This window comes from Phaseolus vulgaris, chromosome 9 (genome assembly GCF_000499845.2).
Source record: "Phaseolus vulgaris cultivar G19833 chromosome 9, P. vulgaris v2.0, whole genome shotgun sequence".
In the NCBI taxonomy this organism is placed as follows: Eukaryota; Viridiplantae; Streptophyta; class Magnoliopsida; order Fabales; family Fabaceae; genus Phaseolus; species Phaseolus vulgaris.
This window is the reverse complement of record NC_023751.2, coordinates 18,236,296-18,255,807: the sequence shown is the minus strand read 5'-3', so window position 1 is coordinate 18,255,807 and position 19,512 is coordinate 18,236,296. Positions and strand designations below refer to the sequence as shown.

Here is a 19,512-nt window from a genome sequence, read left to right as displayed (position 1 = left end):
TGTTTTTTTTTCTTATAACATTTTTAATTAAATAACATGTTTTTATGAAAAATACTTAAAATAAATTATATAAAACATTCTTTATGAATATCAAAGTTTCACTCAACAATTTTAATTTTAAATATGACAACATGATTTTTGTATAATGCTACAAATTAGTAAATTAGTAACCCATTTATTATTTTTAACTGATTTAACCAATCATCTTAAAGGATGTGAATTAGTTAAAGGTGACAAAAAGGCATTAATGAATAGGACGATATTTTCAATCTCTAAGTCTTAGGTGTAATTATATAAATACTTATAAATTAAGTTTCATTATTAGTTTTAATTAAATAATTCAACATTTAAAATAAAAAATATTTTAATATATTTAATTAGAGATATTATTTAATTAATTAAGGTTTAGAAAAATATTCATATAACTAAGAGTTATTTTTTAATCTATATTTAAAGAATTAGTGGACTTATTATCAACGTGTTCTTTGGTAGATAAACTAAGACCCTCAGCCCATCTCGATTATGATGGGTTGACAATTCGTTTAAGAGAATTAAAAGTAAAATAGGACTAAAAGTATGGAATTAACCTATTTTATTATTCTTAAAAATTATTGAAAAATTTATAAATAATAGAATATTTAAATTATTTTTATCTTAACTTATAAATAATGTGATCACTATAAGAAAATCATTAAATAATAACTAAGAAAATCATTAAATAATAACTAAATTTAGAGACAAAAGATAATTAGTTATTATATTGACTAAATTATATATTAATTTAGAGACTAAAAAATTATTGATATTTAATGTTATTTTTATTATTAATAAAATATTATAAAATAGTTTTTAAATTATTATCTAAATTAGCTACCAAAGTTTTAGCTACTAATATTTTAAATTTTAAATTAGCCTCTAAAAGGTTAATAGAGACTAATTTAGAACATAAGTAATTAGTAGCTAAAACCTTGGTAGCTAATAGTTAGATACTAATTTAGAAACTACTTTATAAATTTTTATTAATAATAGAAACTATTTTAGATATCAAATTTTTTTAGTTTATAAAATAGTCTCTAGTTTAGTCAATATAGTGAGTAATTATTTTGGTCTCTAAAATTAATTTTTATTTAATCATTTTCTTGTAGTGGACGACGTATCAAAACAAGTATCTCATTCGAGGTATAAGGGGAACAAATTTTCCCTAATTGAGGGTTAAGGGAACAAAGATTCATCCTTAATGTTCCAATTTTAAGTCCATTGATATAACATCGTTAGAGTCAATCATCACATCCAATATATTGTCTGTTTTGAAGCTTGGAACTCCATCTTGCTTTTATCCTTAAAAGATGTATCAAAATGTTAAAATATATATATAAATTATAATTGACATCGACTCCTAAACAATGTGATATTATATTGAACCTACCGAACAATTATATAAAAATTAATCTAGTAGGTATATTTTTATTTATTATAATGAGAAATATATTACCTTCTATAAACCATTCATAAATGATTTTTTAATAAATAAAAAAATATTATTTTTTAGTATATTTCTATAAATTAAATTCTTTTATAATTACCTTTCACTGAATATTAATTCCTTAATATGAAAATCAATTAAAAACTAGGCTAATAGTATATATATTATTATATTAATTAAGTATATGAATATATTATATATGTTGTATCAATATGAATAATGTATTAATACATAGTAGAGACATTGAAAGAATGTAAAGAACGCAAACAAAATAGATTTTAATGTAATTTAGTCTATTGTAATAAAAAAAGATAAAATTATTAATTTTCAAAGGAAGTTGATGTTGGAAGGATTTTACAAATTTTGCCTTCTTTAACAATCAAAGTTTTAACACATTTTTATTCGATTTTGTTCATATTTTTACTGTTATTACTCAAACACAACTAATATTACAATGTTTTTACAAGATTAAGGTTAAGATGATGTTTGAAGTTGATTAATTTTTTATTTGAGAATAAAGGAAGATGATGTTGTAAGCTCTAAACTCTTCCATAATTTGGAGTTACAATAAAAAATGATTATAATATCTAAATCATATATAATAGAATTTCTAATGAAGAACTCAATTTAATGATTAGATCGTCTTGATGGAAGAAGAAAAAAACCATCTAACATATGAATTAGATCATCTAATATATGAATTAGATCATCTAATATATGTAAGGATCTTAATAATTTTTTTGTTATTCTCTTTACTTAAGTTTTATATAGATACTATTGTCATAGTACACTTTATTTTTCATTAAACTATATGTATAGAACTTCAGAGTGTTAATAAAAGTGTATTTTTTTTAATATTTTGTTGTTGTATTTATTTTTGAGAATCCAACCCTTTTAAACATAAAATATTTTAATAAAAATATAGTAAATGGTATAATAATTAAAATAAATTATATAATACCAAAAAGACCCTCACAATTTACTAAAATATTAAAAGTAGAAAAAAATTCTAAATTTAATTATTACTTCAAGTAAATATTTAAAATTGAATATTCTTGTATAACTAAGGAAATGGTATAAATTATTTAAATTTTTTAACATATTTTTTTAGTCAAGTAAGTTTATAAGCTCGTTAAATAAACTATAAAAGATAGTAAACATCACTTGTGAAACTCACTCTAAAATTTTATTTCAGAATTTAAAATATTTTTAAAAATTATAATACTAATAATTTCTTTTAAGAAAAACTAGTATAATAAATTTATTGTTTGATTCTCATGGATTAATTTCTACATGAAAACATGTGCAATAAAGCCAAATAATACAAGTCTATCATTATTCTTGCTTCTTAATTATAAATATTATGTGGGAGTCTATGCACAAAATTAATGTTTTAATATTTATATGAAAGGAAAATAATACCTATAGTGGTTGAGTGCCCATACTGTGACCTTAGGTAGCATTGCAAAAAGTTAATTAAGAAATGAATTAATTAAGAAGCTTTGAAAGAAACACTTGTTAACTAAGAGAGTATATTGGTAACAATGATGCGATTTTTTATTTCTAAGCATTGTTCTCTCATCTTTCTTCTAAAAAAATATATTTGATCTATTAAAAATCAAATAGTGTTTTACCACCAAGTTACCCTTCATTTATTTTAAGCATTTACTATTAAAAGCTGTAGAACCATAGATATCACGTGTCAATTTTTTCTTTTCTTTTTCTAAAATAAAGAATAAAAATGTTACACAAAATTATGTAAACTAATTATATAATTTTTATAACATTGCTTATGTTGTTAACTTTTCGGAGAAAAAATTATTTGAGGTGTGACGTATATACAAAATTTATCAATTTTTAAAAATCATAGTGATACTTATTTATTTATTTTTATTTATAGAATATTGGTATATTTGTATAATTATAGATAAAAAAAGTTAAGTAGTTAGAATATTATATATATATATATATATATATCATTACTAATAGACTTAAGAAAAATAAAAAAGATAGAAGTTGTGTACAAAATTGAATGGGTGAAATTTTTATTGCCAGGGAAATGAAAAATTGTAAATTGAAGTACGATGTTACAAAAACTCAATGACACAAGTTGAGCTCCTGGACTCTATTTAGCCAAAACAAACAAATTATTTTGGACTCATTGATTGATTGATTAATAACACCTTGCTTGAATTGCAAGGGTTTTCACCAATATTTCTGGGCATGGATCCGCGCCATTTTGGTTCAACACTGCACGGTCTAATGCAACTGTGCAAGTTTCTTTGCCCAAGCATTGTTGCTCCACAATTTGCTTCGTAGCAGCAACATTGCAGCTTCCCAAAACATAATCTCCACAGTAACCACTAGGATTGCCAAAACTTGCAAACTCAACTGCTGTAATTTTTTTCCCAGGATTGCACTCTAGTGCAGCTTGGGGTCCAATATTTGACACAATAGGGTGGAAATTTCCTCTCCTAGACACCCATGAGTTCACATTGGCAGGTTCGTTCTCTGCAATGAAACTGCAAATTGTGTCTCTGTTCACGTTCAATACCTCAACCTGTCCTGGATTCATTGCCTCCTCTTCAAATATAACAAGCAAGTTGTCTTGTGGGTTGAGGAAAGCTCTTGGGATGTGGAACCTGAATGAGTGGTGCAAATTACAAAGGTTTTTAGTTAGATCAAGATCAAGTTCAAGACCAAGACAAAGGTTTTCACATTTTTTTTCAGTGATTTACTTACTCTGATTGAGTAGGTGTTCCAAGTGGGGAGAGGAAAGTCATCCAGTGGCGTCCAATGCTTTGACCATTAACCCAGATCAATCCTTTGCCCATTCCAGTCATCCTTACGGCAACTGGACCTGTTCCCTCTGGGGTGGCAAATCTAGTCTGTAAAACCAATGCATAATATTGTTAAATAAATATAAAAAAGTAGAAAGCTTTTGAAACTGTTTCATAAATAAAATAGTTTCATTTAAGATGTGTGATATTTCTTACCCTGTACCACGTTAAAGGGCGTGGAACTGGAGCGAGTGGCATCCATTTTGCCTTCAATGATCCTTCCTCACTGAAAACTTTCATGCCCTCACCTTTGAGACCAACCTGCCAATTGAAATGGACCAACTCAGTTATATCACTCTAACATGTTCAACGATAATTTTTCTGCTGAGCAGTAATTCTACTAACCCGATGACCCCACATATTGTTACTGATGTCAATTGTTCCGGTGTTGAGATCAAGGATGGATATGGACTTGGGTCCTGCATATCTATGTTCCATGTAAGCTCCACTGTCCTGTATATTCAAAATTTCAAGAGATGAAATAATGTTATTTTGTTATGGTCACCAAAACTTGGATTGGTGTTCATTAAACACACAAGAAGAAAAAAGTTAAGTCTCTTACAGGTAATCCAACTGTGCTAGCCAAGATGGAAATATAGTTGGTTCCAACCTTAAATGCTACTGGTCGCTGGAACTCAAAAGATTTTTCTTCATGGGTTCCATGAGCAGTTCCTAACACACAATAAATAAGACATTGACATTACTACCCTGTCTCCTCTCCTCACCTTTTTAATGGTGTTTTTCTTTTAACATTATGTACTTACCAACAAGATCTCCGTTTACAAATGCAACCATTGAGTGTCCGAGACTCATAATACGAAGAACTGGGATAACTCCAGGCTTTGTTGGCAAGTCTTGTGGACTCAACTCAAAGCTGCAATGAATAAATAACTTAGAAGTTGGAGACAACAGTCATATAAAATGTTTCAAGAGTAAAATAATTAAGCATTCCTCGTACACAAACTCACCTGGTGGTGTACCAAGCATAATCGGTGGTGTCCTTGAGCAAGCTGTAAAGCTCTGCTGGAAGCTTCTGGTACGTATCCATTTTTTTGGTTGTTGGAATAGCCTCGATGAACATCTCCCATTGGAAATTGTTTGCAATGGGCGACCTCTCGTAGTTCCTTGAATTATGTTGTGAAACAATCTGTTGCATGTGCCAAAAGTGAATGAAATACCTGATTGTGAATTGTACATGATAATATATCAGAGATGAACAAGTTAGTTAGTTAATTACACTTTGCGTGTTGTAGACGACGGTCTTGCAATCAGGGAGGACGCTAATGGAATGTGGAGGCAAAAAGTAGTTGGTGCCTCTAAAGTTAATAGTGGCTGCATCTATGGTGTGGTTGTTAGTGATGAAAGCAGCACACATGTTTGTTCCAAGCTTCTCAAAGGTTCTAATCTGCATGACAAGTTATTTTAGTTATATTTTTGTGAGACTACTTTTCATATGAGACATCAGAAGTCATATCAGATTATTACTTCATGGAATTCGTTCAACTTTTCTACATTGGTATCGCCACCAAGGATAGCCTTCCTGCAAAGGAGCACAGCTTTGTGCACATCCCTCAAATGACTCCATTTTGGTTCTCTCTGTAGACCATATTCATCAAGAGGAGCCTCATCGTAATAACGGGTTGTGGTAAATGCAGAACTGGTTCTACCAAAGTTTGTTCCACCGTGATACTACAAAAGTTGCAAATAGAGTTAGAAATTTAAGCAGAAAAAAATGGCCACAAGTTATATTAATACAACAAGATTTAGATGTCGAGAGAAACACCATATAATAGTTAACCAAGTTTCCACCCTTGGAGAAGAAGCGGGCAACTGAGAATGCAATATCTTCTGCGGATCTTTGGGATGGTGGATCTCCATGTACTCGGTACCTGAATTTGAAAATTACAATAAAAATGTATTATTATGAGTGCTCATGATTATGAAGTTGTTCACTAAGGATAAACGTCAAATCATTTCTTACTGAGCGGTCCAGTTCTCTGTCCATATGGATGGTTTGTATGGTTTGTTTGGCCCTGAGAAGGTATCACCGCAATGTCTTCCATTGCATGCATTGATCTGTCAAATGAAATCACACGAGGTGAGACTAAGTTGGAAGAGTATTTGTGGCTATGCTACTACTACTGTATCATAACTTACCACTGGATCAGGTGCATCTCTTTGCTTGCACATGACCCATGGAACTCCGACATTCAGTGCTACTGCCATGTTTGCAGACCACTGGACGTAACTGTCTCCCTTCTCTTCATATGCAAGTTGAATGTGGTTGTACTCGTTCTCAATCTGCAACCATTGAATAATGTCACATGTTTATGTAGGTTGATTACTCAAAAAGAAATTAAACACAAGGTTGGTTACAAAATCAAAACCTGAGCTAAGATGATGGGTCCTCCTTGGGGAGCAAAGAGCTTCTCATCTTTCATCATTTGTACAATCTTTGTCACGAATGCTTGCATGTGTTGCTTCAAATTAAAAGATTTTCATGTTAATGCTTAAATTCTGTATTAAATTTCCATAAATTATATATGACGGATTGAAACTACCTTGTAAGGCTCATTGTCAGAGCGGAAAATGATGCCAGGAACCTCTCTAAGCCAATATGGAAGACCTCTGATGAACAAATTAGGAATGAGAATGAGGTTGAGAATAAGAAAGGAAAGGAATCATATTTTTTGAAATCAACTTGATCAATGGACGTTTTACCCGTGGTTCCACTCAGCTTGGATGAAGGGTCCAACCCTAAGAGTGACAAACATTCCATGTTCTTGAACGAGCTTAATAAACTTCACCAAGTCATAATTACCAGCAAAGTTGAACTGCATATTGAGGGAAAAACATTTTCTGAACACCCCTTTGAGTTTTGTGGTAACAAAATAATTGAAAGAAGAGGAATGAAATATTTCACCTGTCCTTGTTGGGGCTCATGAGCATTCCAAAACACGTAGGTTTGAATGACATTTATGCCTCCGCGTCTTGCATTATCAAGAAGGACAGGCCACATCTGCATTATTGATACGCACAAATATGAAATGAAGCATATAATTTTGTTAGTTTGCATGAATAATGTAGCATTAGTATATGATTAGGAAGAGAGTAACTTACATCTTGTGTGCTTCTAGGGTAATGGATGGAACCAGAAAATAGCAGCTCACGCCTTCCGTTGATGAACATGGACTTACCATCATAAGTGACATTTTGAGCGGTCATGTGACGACCATGCGCTCCCTTATGATGACCACGTGCATGTGTTGTAGCCACAACGATGGAAAGCAATGCCATGAAAAGAAGGGGGCGAGACATGGTGTTATTGGTGTGTTCCATCCTCATGACTTACTATTGTTGCATAAGAATTGAAAGGAAAGAATGAGTGAGCCAATGCAAGGGTCCTCCTTCCTCAGGTGTAAAGAGGTACCCACAAGCTGATTTCCTCATTGCATCACCTTCTCTTATATACTACTCTCCCACACCAATTCTTCTCTACCCTTCCACACAAAATTGCTCTCTCACTCACTATTTTCTGAATTCTGTTACCATTCTTTGGTGGACATTTCTTCATCTTTGCTATAAAAACTCTAATCACTCACATTTCCTCTTTTACTCCTGTCTTTTTTAGCTCAATCTACCTATATTTACTCATCACCTTTCAAAATAAAAAATAAAAAAAATCCATTATTATAGAAAATCAAATAACATCCATCTGTATTGAACCTTTTCAAATTATCTTATTTTTTTAATGTTTATACACATTGTGTTTTTATTATTTTTAATCATCATATTTTTTTTTTCACTCTTCACTTTAGTGTTTTAATCATATAACATATTTTCCATTTTGCTAAACAAAAATCCTACTTTCTTATTTAATTATAAACATGAAGTTTTTGTTTTTTTTATAATTGTTTTAATCGTTATAATTTAGGACATTATTTTGAGTTATTCTAAACAAACACTTAACATGATAAATTTGAATGAAACTGTTTTACGGATAATATCTTGTCAATAATTTAGTTGATTGTTTTTTAAATCGAACCTATATTTTTTTTATCCATAAGACTCAAATCTAAGTACCACTCAAATCAATTATTCTTTTATAAACATGTCAAAATTTAAAGTGAATTATAATTAAGATGGATTTAATTAAAATATATTGAAAATGTATTTTTTTAATATCTTCTATTATAGGTTATTATGAAAGATAAAATATTGGCTCTCTTTACAATTCATTTAAAAGGCGTGGCTAATTGTTGGATATTTTGATTTTAAAACGCTTACCTGTATATAAAATTAACTTTGATATGTTTTTATATTATAAACTAAAATTCAAAAATCAAAGAATAAGAGTTTCATTCTTTCAATTAGACATTCTAAATATATTTTTTGTCTTTTTTAATATATATTTCATTTACTACTTTCGATGTTCGTTAAAAAAAAGTATATTTCAATATATACTTTATTTATTGCTATTTATTTATTTCCATCTACGTTTCAACCTTAAAAAACTTACCATTTTGTCTTTATATCAAAATTAATTAATTAATTATTAATAGTTAAAAATAAATTTTATTATAACTTAAACTGTTGATTATAATTTAAACTATGATATATTTTAAATTATTTATTAAAAAATTATGTTTCTATATTTTAAAGTGCTTATCAAATATTTGTAATTGTAATATATTATGGTTGATGTACGAAAAGAATGAGAATCCTGTAGTGGAAATATTATCGGGTAATATACTGATAAATTGGATTTTGTTATGATTTAATTTTTCATCTGTTATTTACTATAACTTTCTAATTTCATTTCTTAAATTATCACTTAAATTGTTGTCAGGTTTTCATATTAGAACACTTTCGATGGTTGGTAAGAAATATGATTACTTTGTAGAAAGAGATTTTATTCCATTTAAAGTTTTCTTTTATAAAAAGACAATGTCATCATTTCTAAACATTGCTTTTCTGGTCGCTTTAAGTGTATAACTTGTTGCTTGAAACGCATAAATTCAGACTTAGAATAATTGTTTCGCTTAAAGCCAGATTACAAATAATTCTTTTTACATGATTATTTAAAGTAAATACATTGTCACTTAAACAACAAATTTATTTTGAGATAGTCCACAACAAAATATCGCTAATTATTTCAAATTATGAACATAAACCTATAAATTCAAATATCACCAAAAATTATAAAAAAAAATAAAAATCAACAAAGGTTCACAAATAACAAGATCCATGGTGTTTCTTTATGAATTGATAATTGAAGCAAGATCCATGAAAAAGAAAGATTTGAAGAGGTAATTAGCATATATTCAAGAGCTTATGACCCTGTAAACTCTGAATTTGAAGTATCCATTAGAGAAAGGTATCGATGAAAGCAAAGAAAACAAAATACTGGAAATATTATGAAACAAAGTTTGATTGAGCGAGATTCTGAAAACCAAAATACTAATATACAATGAAGTCGAACATAATAATGGTGGCAGCACACAGATGGAAAAGTTTGGGAACATGAAAGGCCAAAAGAAAGAGCGTCACATAACGGCACAAGCGGTGGGGTTCTCGTCACTGAAGGCGGTGGTGTAGCGGACTTCGGTGGAGCTGGCACGTGCGAGATGGGAATAGTGAGGGTCATCGGTGTTTCGCACGTAACCGGAGGGAGCTTTCTTATCATACACCCCGGGTGCGTAGGGGTGCGCAACGACGTCGTAAGGGACGTACGGCCAGAGCTCTGCTTTCTTGCCGGTGCGGTGAGCAATGCGTGCCACCACCTTAGAGGGATCCACGTAGCCCACCACTGTGACTTTGTTGGCCTTCCGATCCACCTCCACCTGGTTCACGCCTTTCATCCCCTCCACTGCTTTCCTCACTTTCCTCTCGCACCCTTCGCAGTCCATCTTCACCTTCACCTCCACCGTCTGATTCATTCATACACGCTCAACAACATACCAATAACAGTATATAACAAACTCAACTTAATTTCTCCTATCTGGATCTATCTCATATCGTCCTACAGTAATAATAATCAATGAATTACCTGCAATTGCTTCCGCTTCTTCAGTTTCGAACTGCCATGGGAGCAGTCAAAGAGCTCGGAGATGTGATCCAGAGCACCCATTTTTTCGCTTCAAACCAAAGGAATCAAACAATATTTGGTTCCAATATCTGATCTGAGTAAAGCAGTTGAGACTCTGAGACAGTGATACAGACAAAGTTAAGGTTAGTGAGAAGCGAAGATCTTTTGGGTGCTATATCAGGCGACGAAATGTGGGAGGACACGTGTCCATCTCTCCAATTGGACGGTGATGATTTTACGGGATCCATGACCGCCTAAAAAAAAACAGCGTCCGTTTCAAACCTTCTGTTTGGAGTGAGGTACAAGTGGGTGGGCCCACCTAATTCCAATTCCAATTCCAATAATTATGATAATCAAATCATACTTTTTAAACTCTTGAGGGTGGCGGGACCACTGCCCCAACCCCAACAACACACAACTTACCATTCTTTAACCCAACAAATCATTTCAGTTTCAGATTTTTAATAATAAATTCAAACCAGTAATTTTTAATAAGTAGTTTGTTATTTATTTCATCTCAATACGAACATTAAATCATTTATTAAAATAACTTATAAAAATACGAATATATATTATATTCAAAATTATTCTAAATATTATTTATATTTTCTTATATGTTTGGTAAACCTGAAAAAACATTTTTCTTAGGTGTATATTATAATCCTAACAAGTTTTTATGTAAACAATAAATAAAATAAATAAAAGGTAAGCCACAAAAAATTAAGATAATATTATATACAAGTTTTCTTTCTCATTTTTAATATAAATGTTTACATTCATTTTCTTTATCAGCATTCACCTCCTTAGTTAATATTCATTTTTTTTCATCTACAATCATCTTATTTAGTGACACACATTACTTTTACCCACACATATCTTTTTCATCCTCTATTTCTCTAATTTTTTCATTTAGAGTCATCTACTTCATTCACAATCATATCCTTCCTCCACACTCATCTTTTTCATCCACTATAATTTTATTTTTTTCAAATCTTTTGTTTATATTTTATTTTACTAAAAAAATATTGTTTTATGAGAAACTTTTTTTAAAATTACTATACAATTTAAATTAATATTAAAAATATAAATAAATAAATTTTAAAATAAAAAAATATTAACAATATCAAAAAGATGTTAAATTAAATAAATTTTAAAATAAAAAATATTAATATAGATCAAATAGTCGTTAAATTAAATAAATTTTAAATAAAAAATATTAAGACACTAAATTACATTAATTACAAACTTAATTTAAAAATAAGTGATAAATTAATGTTTACTAAGCTCATCTTCAAAAGTCGATGTAATAAATTAATATAAACAATTTTAGAATTGAACATAATATGACGTGAATTTTAAATCCAAATCAAATAAATATTTGTTTAGTTCCTTTTCGGTATTTCTTTTTTGTTATAGTGTGAATCGTTATAAATTTGTTATTGTCGTGATGCAACAACTGAGACCTAATTCACAAATTCACACCATCTTGAAACTAGTAGAAAGTTTTTTTCACATATAAAACTTCATTATGAATAATACCAATCATTGTTTGACAACTATTACTATAAAACTTCATTATGAAGAACACAAGTTTTAAGAATTTATTTTACATTATTTTTTTATCTGCATTAAGCATGGCATTAGGACTTTTATATGCAAATAAAAAAAAATAGACATTATAAAAACATTATGAGATGAAGATTCTTATATCACGTTAGAATGTGTACGAAGAAATTCAACTTATTTTTTATAACTTTTTTCTATTATATTTTTTATTTTCCGCTTCTGTCTGATATAAAAATGAATTAAGTTAATTTAACTCTACCAGGAAACAAAATGGATTTAAATTTATATTTAGAAAGATAAATTTAAAATTTTATAGTTTTGTAATTAAGTTGGTAAAAAATATTGTATTTTATTTCGTTTAATTTTTGTATTGAGTATATTTGTTATGTGAATGTGTGATATGAATGAAAAAGAGAGTTTTTCTTTTCTTTTTTCACATCGGTATATTTGGTTTCATATTGAATTACTCTTTCAAGTTTTATCGTAGGGTCCTTCGACAGCGTTATGTATAAAAGAGAAAATGAAAGGGAAAAGAAACATTAAAGTAAAGTGGAAATAATACTTTAAAAAGAAAGAGGACCACGTGCATGTCATTTTTTTAAAAAAAATAATATTTACAAGTTTCTAAAAGTATGATAAAACTTGTCTCTAATTTGTTTACTTTTTAATTATTAGACAATATTTTTAAGAAGTGGGATAAAGCTGTAATTTAAATAAAAGGTTCACATTCCAAACATTTATATAACTACTTAATAATTTATTGTTTTTTCTTCTTCTTTACACTTATAAAGGTTTAATTTTTAATAACCACATAACTCTTAAAAGTCACTATTAAAATGTGGCTATACAATTGTAGGTTAATTTTTTAAGTGCAGATTGAGAAAACTTAACTAACATCATATTTAGCCTAAGTTATATGAACAAAATATATTTAGATGGTACTACCTATTATGATTATGAATGTTATTATTGTGTTACATGTATTAGGACATAATATTATCTTAAAAAAGAGTTTTCATTTAATATAATTTTATAAAATTAATTTGTAAAATGAGAATTGTATTCCACTTATATATTCTAATATGATATTATTCATACTCAAAAACATTTTGTTCATCTCGACATGAACATCTTAAAGGTGGAATTAGATTGTTATGAATGATTTAAGAGAAATTCAGTAACATATGATAACCTAAAAACTTGATTAAAACATATTCTAAAATGACTTTCATATCACAATTTTTTTTCATACAAAAATTCGATCACATTTTATTCATTCACCATATACTCACACTTCACTTGGGTCCAATAAAGAAAACGTAAAGAGTATTTGGGCCATAGCATAGTTGGTTAGTAGATGGACTGTTTCTTCTTGCACCTCCATATGTTTTTCTCCCAACCTTCATAAATTTTCTTATTTTCAAAAATATTCCTATGTAATATTCCAGATTTTGTAATCTGAAAGTTATTTTTCAAATTCGTAATTAGCTTTCAGATTACATAATCCAAAAGGTCTTTTTCAGATGCATAATTAGTTTCTGAATTACATAATCCGAAAGTTATTTTTCAAATTTGTAATTAGTTTCCAGATTACATAATCCAAATTTTTTTGTTCATACGCATGATTAGTTTATGGATTACATAATTCGGAAGTCTTTCTAACTTCTGGATTATGTAATTCGAAAGCCTTTTTTCAAATACGTGTCTAGATTACATAATTCATAAGTTATTATCAAATTCAGACTTCCAAATTATATAATCCGAAATACCATTCTGGATTATATAATCCAAAATATGGAGGTGACACAAAAAAAGATAAAAAAAAGTATTTTCATGTTTTAAATGGGGTGCCAGAAGAACATATGGAGGTGCAAGAAGAAATAGGCTAATAGATGTTGTTTGTTGACGGAGGCCCATGTTTGAGAATGGAGTAAGTTTGTGGCTCATTCTCCCTGCACCCAATGCTTTGTGACTGGCACCCAATCAGATTTGTGAAAAGACCATATTACCCTTAATGAAATTAAAAACACTTAAATTATGATCTGCACCCAACAATAGGGTTCTTCTTCTTCTTCTTCTTCTTCACCGTGAAGCAGCAGCCACCGTGAAGCAGCAGCAGCCACCGTGAAGTTGCCGGGAGACACCGTGAGCCACCGTGAGCCACCGTGAGCAGAGTTGGTTTGCTTCGTCGTGAGTGCTTCATCGTCAAAGAAGTTGAGGTACCGTTCATGGATTTTTCTTCGTAGAGTAGTACATTCCGGATAATTTTATCCGCAGATCACCATTTGCTTCTGGATAATTTTATCCGTAGACCACCATTTTGTTCCGGATAAATTTATCCGCAGAGGAATATTGGCATCCGGATTTTTTCATCCGGACTTCATTAATGGCTTACGGATATTTTTATCCGTAGTGCAAGAATTGGTTCTGGATTTTTTTGTTCGTAATTCAAAAGTGGGTTCCAGATATTTTTATCCGTAAGCTACGTTTGACTTGCGGATATTTTTATCCGGATTGTTGTTATTGGTCTGCGGATATTAATATCCGTATTAGTGTGAAATTTTTCACAAGTGTTTTAAACTATATGTGTTATAATTTTGTTATATATGTTGGATTGAATGTTACTTTTATGAAATGTAAGATGGTGCGGACTAGAGGTGGAGGAAGTTCTAATTTGGATCGTGTGCGTCCAACTGCATCGATTAGAAGAAAACGGGGTGGGTCTAGTACTTCAATTCCAAATGAAGAGTTTGAAGATTATATTGAACAAGAAGAAGTTGAAGTTGATGATGAAGGCTATCCAGGAGGGCCATTGGATAAGTCCTTACTTGTTAATTATGAACATCACGTAGCCAAACAGTTGTGGGATGGTTTGGTAAGTAATGAAAAATAAATTTTTGTATTTGTTATGCATTCCTGATTATTGATGATATATGTTGATTATTGTAGGATCGTGGTGAGCTGAAGGTCGTTTCACATGGGAGGAAGATAAATAAGTTAGGAGCACCTCATGAGCGCATAGAAGCTGTTGTAGAATTGTCTGGCTTAGGTGGTCTGCTTCATGCTAGTTATGAGAGTCTAGACCGAGGACTGCTGTGTGCTTTTGTAGAGAGGTGGCATGCAGAGACAAACAGTTTTCATTTACCGGTTGGGGAGATGACCATCACTCTTGATGATGTGTCAAATTTGTTACATTTACCCATTGTCGGTCAGTTTTACACACAGGAAACCTTAGATTCTGATTCGGCGACTGATTTATTGGTAGAAGCCCTCCGTGTTGACCATGCACTTGCATCTGAAGAAACAAGACACTGTCGGGGAGCTCATGTGCGCCTTAGCTGGTTAAGAGAAGTGTATCAAGATGCATGCTCAAGGAGGCAGTGGACTGTGGCTGCCAGAGCATACTTACTTCACCTTGTCGGTTGCACTATTTTTGCGGACAAGAGTGCTACATCAGTAAGTGTGTTTTATCTTGGATTTTTTGTTGATTTGAGGCTTACCGGGGGATATTCTTGGGCAGCAGCTGCCCTAACTCACATGTATGAACAGCTAGGAGATTGTAGTTATGCAAATACAAAGCAACTAGCTGGTTATGCAACATTGTTGCAGGGGTGGATTTATGAGCATTTCCCGTCTATAGGGATGAGACGTATGCAAGCATTGTATTCTGAAGATCAACCTCGGTGCAGGCTGTATGATGCTGGAAAAGGTACTTCAATTGTTGTTGTACGATCACAGTTGGATACATTGACACCAGCTTCCATTCGGTTTTGTCCATACAACGAGCACAGGGAAGAACGTCCATTCGAGTGGATTTCCTTATTCTGTGGTTATTTGAGGCTTGGAAATTGGACACAGCTGCACATGCCAGAACGTGTTCTGCGTCAGTATGGCTATACACAGATCATCCCTCGCAACCCATCTGTAATTGGACATGGTCATCCGGATACAAATGAAATGGACCGTCGATGGTTACATTTCAATGATTATGTCATACATGACTATGCCATAGCACGTCATCCTAACGCTTGCGTTCAAGAGTACATGGGTTGGTTTAGATCTGTATCACATCCATGTGTGATTAATACAGATGAGGATGACCGTCCTGTACCGGTACCCTCAGATGCACGTCATCACGAAGCAGTGCCAAGTCATCATGAGGAGTCACATCCTGCTCTGGTATGCTTCTAACCTTGTTAAGATATTAATTTGTATTGTTTTTTTCTAATAGTATGTCATTCATGCTTGTAGGGTATTTGTCGTAGAATTACAGAGACATTGCAGCCATTAGTTGATCATGGCGATGTCGTGGAGGGCAGCCCTGTTTGGGAAGGCATACAAGCAGCCATTACGTTAGCACGAGGAGCGACTGATCAAAGAGCTGTTTATGTCAGGAGACATGCACGTAGGAATGATTGATTAGGATTTCTCAATATGTCAGATGTATTACGATTTCTTTTTATGTAATATTTTGATCCATGACAATGTATCTGAACCTTAATTATATGTTTCAATATGATCCTTATCGGTTCTTGCTTCACGTTACTTTTATTTTATATGTTTCAATATGATCCTTATATGTTTCAATATGATCATTAGTACAGAAATCACTGGCTTACGCATATATTTATCCGTAGGCAAAAGTATGACTTACGGATATTTTTATCCGTAGGCATAATTGTGACTTCCGGATTTTTTTATCCGTAGGCATAACAGTGACTTCCGAATTTTTTATCCGTAGGCATAACAGTGACTTCCGGATTTTTTTATCCGTAGGCATAACAGTGACTTCCGGATTTTTTTATCCGTAGGCATAACAGTGACTTCCGGATTTTTTTATCCGTAGGCATAACAGTGACTTCAGTGAATATTGTAGGACAACTGCAAATGTACTAAACATCCATAAATCTAAATTATGCTATTACAAATGTTATAATTACAAATATCGTCTAATGGACATTAGTTGGGTATAAACTTGTATCCGGCTAGTGTAGTATGTTGACCAAGTTTGGGCCGCCGGATAACGATGTGATGCCCACAATATATCCGTAGGTGGAATTGGACAACCATCTTTGAGCTTGACCTATAAAGGTAATAAATATAAGGTACACAAATCTTGATTTAGCACATCAATCTTGATTGGTTTAGTTTATACCTGGACAAAATGATTTTCGTGGACATGTCCAATTGCAATGATTCGGTGTTGACGGAAGTTACTTGGTGCTTGGGTTCTTAAAGGAAAAATACTCAATGATTGTAACATGGACAAAGAAACAAGAATGACATTATACCGATTTGCAATAACATATCCCATGTCTGGAATTGTCATCCACTTATCTGTTCCTGCCTGCAAGTACAATTGACAAACAAAGTTAAATAAAGAAATGCAATGTAAAAATGAAATGGTTTTAGTGGTTGGTACCATAGACATGTGTTCCACTAGAAGTGAGTTCTTCAAGTATTCATATCTATCATCACCACCAAAGAGTTGAACATATTCTTGTCTCCATTCACTTAGTTCTTTTAACAAATTCATTCGAACAACAGCCCATGACTCCTCTCCCATTCCCAATTGGGCAACAACAGCACGGTAGCCACAATGGCCATCAGCCCTAACGTCAACAACATCAACAATATATGGATGATACCCTACAGGGAACTGATCAAGGAAAGGAATACATTTTGCTGGTACAATTTCTGGTAAGCTTTCTTCATTAGATTTTTTGCTTGCACAACTATCATGTTGTGAGTGTAAGAAATCCACATGTTCAAAATAAGAAGGGATTCGCTTAGTTGATCTCATGAATTTGGTAGGACGAGACATCTTTACAGCACCTTTTGTTTTCACCTTATGATCTGGTGCGTAAATAGATGTTTTCTCTGGAAAGGCAATATCCTGCAATTTACTCTTGATGTTAACCTTACCAGCAACATCCAACTCTTTAAACCGCTTCGCGATGACCTCAAACTCTTTATCAATTGACAACTCAGATGAAGATTGTTCAGTAGCAATGTCTTCAAAACTTAAACGAGTCCACATCACATGTATTGATTTAAGTGGTATGCTACCAACACCAAATGAAGCCAATTGACACGCACAAGGAAGACCATGAGTACATGTAAGACTACATCCACACCTACTTTTATCAAACCCCACTGATTTAACCCTATCAAGTTCTTCTGAAATAAGGTTCAAAGCATATTTAGACACAAAACCTAACAATTTTTTGTAAGCTGTAACCTTGAACCGATGTCCAACCACATGCAAACTCTTTTGGAATGAATCTTTGATTGCATTATGTTGTAAAATAATCATCTTATTGATGGAATCCCAGCAGAAACATAAATCCCCCATCGAATTCTGAAGAACTCTCTTTAGGCTCCAGTGTGCCGCCTCAACTCTATTACTTGTTGTGTTTCCTAAGTGCATCACCTTATCTATCCATGCCTTGACAAATTTTTCTTTATGTGGACGTAACCATGTATCCATCACATAATCAACAAATATAGGCCATGGAGAACAGACAACTCGAAGAGCATTGACACGATCTTCAAAGGCCTCAACAATATCACAATCCACAACAGATCCCCACACTTCCATTACTTGATCCCATGCCTCTCTTGGATGCACCAACATTTTACATTTTGCTTTCACATTTTTATCAATGTGAAACCGACATTGCAAATTATAAGCTTCAGGAAACACCATTCTAATTGCATTCATTAAGGCAACATCTCTATCACATACCACCACCCTAGGGCATGAATCAACTCTTAAAAACAACCCTTTAAGTCTGTCAAGGGCCCAAAAAAAATTATTTTCCTTTTCTGCTGCTAGTAAACAAAATGCAACGGAGAAAGTCAAACCTGTAGACGTAATCCCAACAACCTCAAGTAACGGCATCCTATACTTGTTCGTCTTGTACGTACTATCCATTAATATGACAATGTTAAATGAGTTCACCAATTTTACTGAATCTGGGTGTGTCCAAAATATATCTTGCACAATATTAGAGACCTCATCGCACCTACACCAATGCACGTACCTGTCTCGCTCTAGTAACAACATCAGTTGTTGCATTTCTGTTCTGTGACCTCGTTGTGATCTTCGGTGAACAGTGATTGCATTATAAACCTGCTTAATCGTTGTCACATTCTTCTCATTTCTCTCTTTCATGGTTAGTAAAATATTTCTTGGCTTCACTGCAGTTTTACTCATATCCTCAACCATAACCTTTTCCTCTATACTTAACCTTCCAGCATAGGGATGACCCACCATTGTCTCTGCCAAGTCATGATTGTGAGAACGACAAATTAATTCAACCTTCCACCCTTGACCACCTTTGACTGGTTTGCCTCGCAATCTGAAAGGACACTCACACTTCCTACTTCCAGTTTGACTGACATCTACTTCTTTTTTATACCGTCTGTATTTACCTCCTCTCTCACAACCTAACAATACATAGGTCATCCTTCCTCGTTGGCCCGTCCATGTATCTGACCTTAATATAACAATGACAAACCCATAACTATAG

At 32.2% G+C, this 19,512-nt stretch overlaps 4 protein-coding genes across 4 annotated transcripts; 1 reads left to right on the top strand and 3 right to left on the bottom strand.

Moving 5' to 3' along the window:
- Window positions 1–3,499: 3,499 nt before the first annotated feature.
- On the bottom strand, window positions 3,500–7,771 carry LOC137821965 (beta-galactosidase 13-like). The gene is made up of 17 exons (XM_068626790.1): window positions 7,444–7,771; window positions 7,247–7,342; window positions 7,045–7,157; window positions 6,885–6,951; window positions 6,711–6,803; window positions 6,481–6,624; window positions 6,305–6,399; window positions 6,107–6,212; window positions 5,809–6,012; window positions 5,561–5,728; window positions 5,292–5,470; window positions 5,088–5,197; window positions 4,886–4,995; window positions 4,669–4,776; window positions 4,480–4,584; window positions 4,226–4,371; window positions 3,500–4,125 (listed from the first exon to the last, which is right to left on the bottom strand). The coding sequence occupies exons 1-17, from the start codon at window positions 7,666–7,668 to the stop codon at window positions 3,657–3,659; spliced, it is 2,538 nt and encodes an 845-aa protein (XP_068482891.1). The 5' UTR covers window positions 7,669–7,771; the 3' UTR covers window positions 3,500–3,656.
- Window positions 7,772–9,623: 1,852 nt separating this feature from the next.
- On the bottom strand, window positions 9,624–10,642 carry LOC137820860 (heavy metal-associated isoprenylated plant protein 26). Its single transcript, XM_068625154.1, has 2 exons — window positions 10,373–10,642; window positions 9,624–10,253 (listed from the first exon to the last, which is right to left on the bottom strand). Exons 1-2 carry the CDS (start codon window positions 10,451–10,453, stop codon window positions 9,870–9,872), a joined length of 465 nt encoding a protein of 154 aa, XP_068481255.1. The 5' UTR covers window positions 10,454–10,642; the 3' UTR covers window positions 9,624–9,869.
- A 3,494-nt stretch (window positions 10,643–14,136) lies between these two features.
- Window positions 14,137–16,396, top strand: LOC137822278 (protein MAIN-LIKE 1-like). Its single transcript, XM_068627166.1, has 4 exons — window positions 14,137–14,196; window positions 14,619–14,852; window positions 14,927–16,156; window positions 16,229–16,396. The coding sequence occupies exons 2-4, from the start codon at window positions 14,619–14,621 to the stop codon at window positions 16,394–16,396; spliced, it is 1,632 nt and encodes a 543-aa protein (XP_068483267.1). The 5' UTR covers window positions 14,137–14,196.
- A 517-nt stretch (window positions 16,397–16,913) lies between these two features.
- Window positions 16,914–19,256, bottom strand: LOC137822277 (uncharacterized). The gene is made up of 4 exons (XM_068627165.1): window positions 19,024–19,256; window positions 17,400–18,906; window positions 17,133–17,324; window positions 16,914–17,060 (listed from the first exon to the last, which is right to left on the bottom strand). The coding sequence occupies exons 1-4, from the start codon at window positions 19,254–19,256 to the stop codon at window positions 16,914–16,916; spliced, it is 2,079 nt and encodes a 692-aa protein (XP_068483266.1).
- Between the last annotated feature and the right edge of the window lie 256 nt (window positions 19,257–19,512).